This window comes from Papaver somniferum, chromosome 10, assembly GCF_003573695.1.
Source record: "Papaver somniferum cultivar HN1 chromosome 10, ASM357369v1, whole genome shotgun sequence".
NCBI lineage: Eukaryota > Viridiplantae > Streptophyta > Magnoliopsida > Ranunculales > Papaveraceae > Papaver > Papaver somniferum.
Window position 1 is genome coordinate 102,116,383 of NC_039367.1, and position 4,374 is coordinate 102,120,756.

At 38.5% G+C, this 4,374-nt stretch overlaps 1 protein-coding gene across 1 annotated transcript; it reads left to right on the forward strand.

Annotated features, from left to right (window-relative positions):
* The first annotated feature begins 2,516 nt into the window (after positions 1-2,516).
* On the forward strand, positions 2,517-3,806 carry LOC113316035. Its single transcript, XM_026564269.1, has 4 exons — positions 2,517-2,696; positions 2,804-3,024; positions 3,073-3,146; positions 3,307-3,806. Exons 1-4 carry the CDS (start codon positions 2,517-2,519, stop codon positions 3,804-3,806), a joined length of 975 nt encoding a protein of 324 aa, XP_026420054.1.
* Positions 3,807-4,374: the final 568 nt, after the last annotated feature.

The following is a 4,374-nucleotide window of genomic DNA, read 5'->3' on the forward strand; positions in this document are numbered from 1 at the left end:
AAAAGGAGTTAAATTTCAAGATGTGAAGAACAACCTTGAGGAACAATGGCAGTTAGGTCAGGGACATGTCCAATTTGTTCCTATGAACAGGGGTTTCTTTACAATCAAGTTGCAATCACAAGCTGATAAAGACAAGTTGTTGAATGTTGAAGCATGGTTTTTCGATCACCAAAAGATAAACCTAATTGAATGGTTTCCAGGTTTTGACGCTGACAAACAAAGGACCTCACATGCTTCCATGTGGGTCAAGTTTCCAGGCTTGCCGCTGGAGTTTTTGATTGAAAAAACGCTACTTGCAATGGAAAAATCGTTGGGGTACTCCAATAGTGGTAGACAAGCGTACTCTTGAACATGAATATGGACACTTTGCTTCAGTCTTGGTTGGCATATACTATGCTGAAACGGCTACAGATTCTATTCATGTTACTGTAGGGGGTTTGGACTTCTGGCAGCCGGTGGAGATTCAAAAGAAGCCAAAATTTTGCACAAAGTGTAAGATTATTGGGCATAATGATCAGGAATGCAAGAAACAAACAATCAAACTCTTCTGTTCAGGCACCTGTGCAACAAAAGAGTAATGCTAATCAGTCTCATACTTCTGGAGATAGGGCTAACAACAATGCCAATCAAGTTAACAATGTTTCTGGTGAGTGGCAAGTTGTTAAACGTATGAAGGGTAAGAATGCGCCTAAAAATCCAGTTTTCCCTGAAGTTGTAGTTACTAAGGTGGTGGAGGCTAATAATTTGGAGTATACTGCTCAGATGGTGAAAGCTAAGCAGTTGGAGGTTGAATATACTAAGTCCAAAGCTGCTTTTGAATTTTCCTTTGTTGAATTGGCGAGAACTAAACAAGTGCAGGATTCAAACTCAGTTTTAGTGCATAGTGGCAAAGTGGGTGAAACTAGGCCACCGAGTGCTAAGTCAGGTGTGGTTGGAAATATGATTCTTAACCCTGATAGGACTCTTGTTATCCCTGCGACTCCTCTTTGTGATCATTGTTAGATGGAGAATTTGTTTTGCAAAATAAATTTAACGCTCTCAACTCAATCCCAGTTGCGGAAAGCTCTTGTGATGCGCAGTTTAGAGCTGACCAGGAAGCTAGGAGAGCATGGATTACTACTTTAACTCGAGTTGTAGCCAGGGTTCCTCGACAGGATTCAGTTTTCTAAATCTCTTCAGCTACGAATTTGGATACAAACAATTTACGTAACCTTGTTATAAAAAGAAATTCACCAGGTTTGAATACTGGTGTTTCTCCACAGCTAGTTAACTCCTCCAATCCCAGTTTATAATGCGTGTTCTTTTTTGGAACATCAATGGATTTTCTCGTGATGAGTCACGAGGTAAATTGAAAGAGTTACTTAGAGATTTTAAACCTGAAGTATTCTGTCTCTGAGCCTAAGGTACATTGTACTCTTAATTTTTTGCAGGGCTTACATGTTGAGTGTTATAAAAAAGAAGTTATACATAATTTTGTTGGTTCGTCTAAAGGGAAATTATGGATTTGCTGGTACGTTGATATGTCTACTCCGGTGGTTATTAATTCTAGTAAACAGGCTATTTCTATTGAAAAGGAAGGTGTTCTTATATCTTTTGTTCATGCTAGTTGTTTTCAAGTTACACGAAGAAGCTTATGGCAGCAGCTTTCTTCAGTTGATAATAATACTCCCCGGTTGGTCATGGGTGATTTTAATTGTGTGCTTCATAATGATGAAAAGAAAGGGGGTTGTGAACCACGTACTTCAGCTATTAATGAATTCAGTGATTGGCTAGATGACAATAACCTTTTTGAAGATGATTCTTTGGGTTCTAATACACTTGGGCCAATGGTCAATCAGGTGTTCATAGAATTCTTTGCAAGTTGGATTGGGTTATCATTAATGAAGCATGGCTTACGAAGTTTGAAAATTGGCGGTGTAAAGCTCTTCCTCGTGAAGTTTCTGATCATTCTACGCTTATAGGCTATTCTTTTGTAAATTCAAGACCTAAAAGAGCTCCTTTTAGAGTTCAAAAAATGTGGTTCACTCATCCTGATTTCATGCGTATGATTATGGAGAGTTGGAATGCTCATGTTTCTGGTTCCCTTGCTTATATCTACCCCTTCAAGCTTAAGAGATTAAACCCTGACATGAAGGAGTGGAATTTACGTGTTTTTGGTAATATTAATGCTAGACTCAAACATGCTAAATTAACAATGGAAGTTGCTCTTCGTATTTCTGATGAGGATCCGGAAGACGTAACTAAGCTGAATTTTGCTAAGGAGGCTTCGGTTACACTACAGGAAATCCGTCTGCGTTAATCCATTATGTTGAAGCAAAAATCTCGTAATAAGTGGCTTACTGACGGTGCGAGTAATACTTCTTTATTTCATGCCAATATTCCAACTCGCAGAAGCAGCAAGATGATTTCGGAATTGGTAGATGATGATGGGAATATTCTCTCTAATTGTGACCAGATTAGAGATTACATGGTGTCTTATTTTGAGTCTAAATTTAACGGGGAAGAGCTTCCAAAGAATGGATGCGATTCCTACTTACGATGAAATAAAGGCTGTTGTTTATGACCTTGATGCTGATAGTTCTCCAGGACCTGATGGTTTCTCTAGATGTTTTTATAGACATTGTTGGGACGTGATTCAACAAGACTTATACAATGCTATTATTTATTGTTGGCAACAACAAAGGATTCCTAATGGGGTAAATTCTAGTCTTCTGATTTTATTGGCCAAGGTAAGGGGTGCTAATACTCTTCGAACTTTCGGCCTATTGGTCTTAGTAATTTTTTCTTTAAAATTTTTACTAAGATCCTAGCTACAAGACTTGGAAGTGTTCTTGATAAGATGGTTTCAGAGGAGCAAGTTTGTTTTATGAAGGTTAGAAATATTCATGAGAACATCAGTGTGGCGTCGAAGATGGTGAATGATCTGAAAACTAAGCGGAAAGATGGCAATGTGGGCCTAAAGCTAGACATTACTCAAGCTTTTGACACAGTTAGTTGGTCTTTTGTTTTAGAGGTGTTTCAAAGGTATGGTTTTCCCCAAATCTGGTGTTCTTGGATTTATTCGATTCTCAGTTCAGCCCGTATTTCTATCCTCCTCAATGGTAGTCCAGAAGGTTTTTTCAAGATTAATAGAGGCCCGCGTCAAGGTGATCCTTCGCCTCCTCTTATCTTCGTGTTGATCGAATATGTTCTTAGTAGAAACCTCACCAAGCTCTTTCTTGAGAAGAAAATGACGCCAATCCTTCGAAAAAGGTATTTCTCATACTCATCTTTTTTTCGCTGATGACATAATGATATTTTGTAAAGGTAACTTGAAGAGTTTGCATAATCTTCTTACGTTGCTTGGTAAATATCAATCGGCCTCGGGTCAAACAGTATGTCGTCTAAAAAACAAGGTTTTTTATGGAGGTGGAACCTTTAGTCGTTGTAGAACTATCCCGGATAGATATTTAGGTGTTCAAATTATGCCTGGAGCTGTTAAATATCGTCATATAAGTAATGTTATTGATAAAATCAAGAAGCAACTTTCAGTTTGGAAAGGAAAAATGCTTTCTTTTCAAGACAATGTGGTTCTTATTAACTCTGTGATTGCTAGCTATGTCATTCACAATATGGTTGTTTACAAATGGCCAAGGAAGTTCATTATGCAATGTGAGCGGGTTATACGCAATTTTCTTTGGTCCGGGGATTCAGAAGTTGCGAGGAAGTTTGTGGTTGGTTTTGATAAAGTTTGCAGCCCTGTGAAGGAAGGTGATTTGAGTATTACAAGTATGGCAGTTACAAATAGGGCTCTTCTCATGAAATAATGGTGTAGTATTCGTTCTTCCAATAAGAAGTGGGCGCGTTTCTTATGGGCTAAATATACTACACAGACTGGTAGAATTAAGTAATATGATGTGTAACTCTTCTATCTTGCCTGGTGTTAGATTGGTTCATAATATTGTGGATAGAAATACGAAAGTGCTTCTTGGTGATGGGCGAGCCACTTCTCTTTATTATGATGTTTGGAATGGTAATGAATGTATTGCTGATATTCTTGGTGATAGTGAGCTGAATAGTACTGTCATGGTAAGTACTTTGCTTTCTAACAATGAATGGCAGCTGCAAGGCGATCATATTCAGAATTTGCTTCGTGCGGGAGTGGATTTGAATAACTTACAATGCCACAAGGAGGAGATGATCATAGAGTTTGGATGCCGGAGATGAGAGGTAACTTTACTGCCAGTTCAGCAAAACAACTAATAAGGAAGAAGTATAATGTCTTGGACGTGTATGGGTTGTTGTGGAGGAATGTTATACATCCAAACTTAGCTGCACAAAATTGGAAGTTGGTGCGAGAAGCTTGTGCTACGCAAGAAAAAATCAGGATCAGAT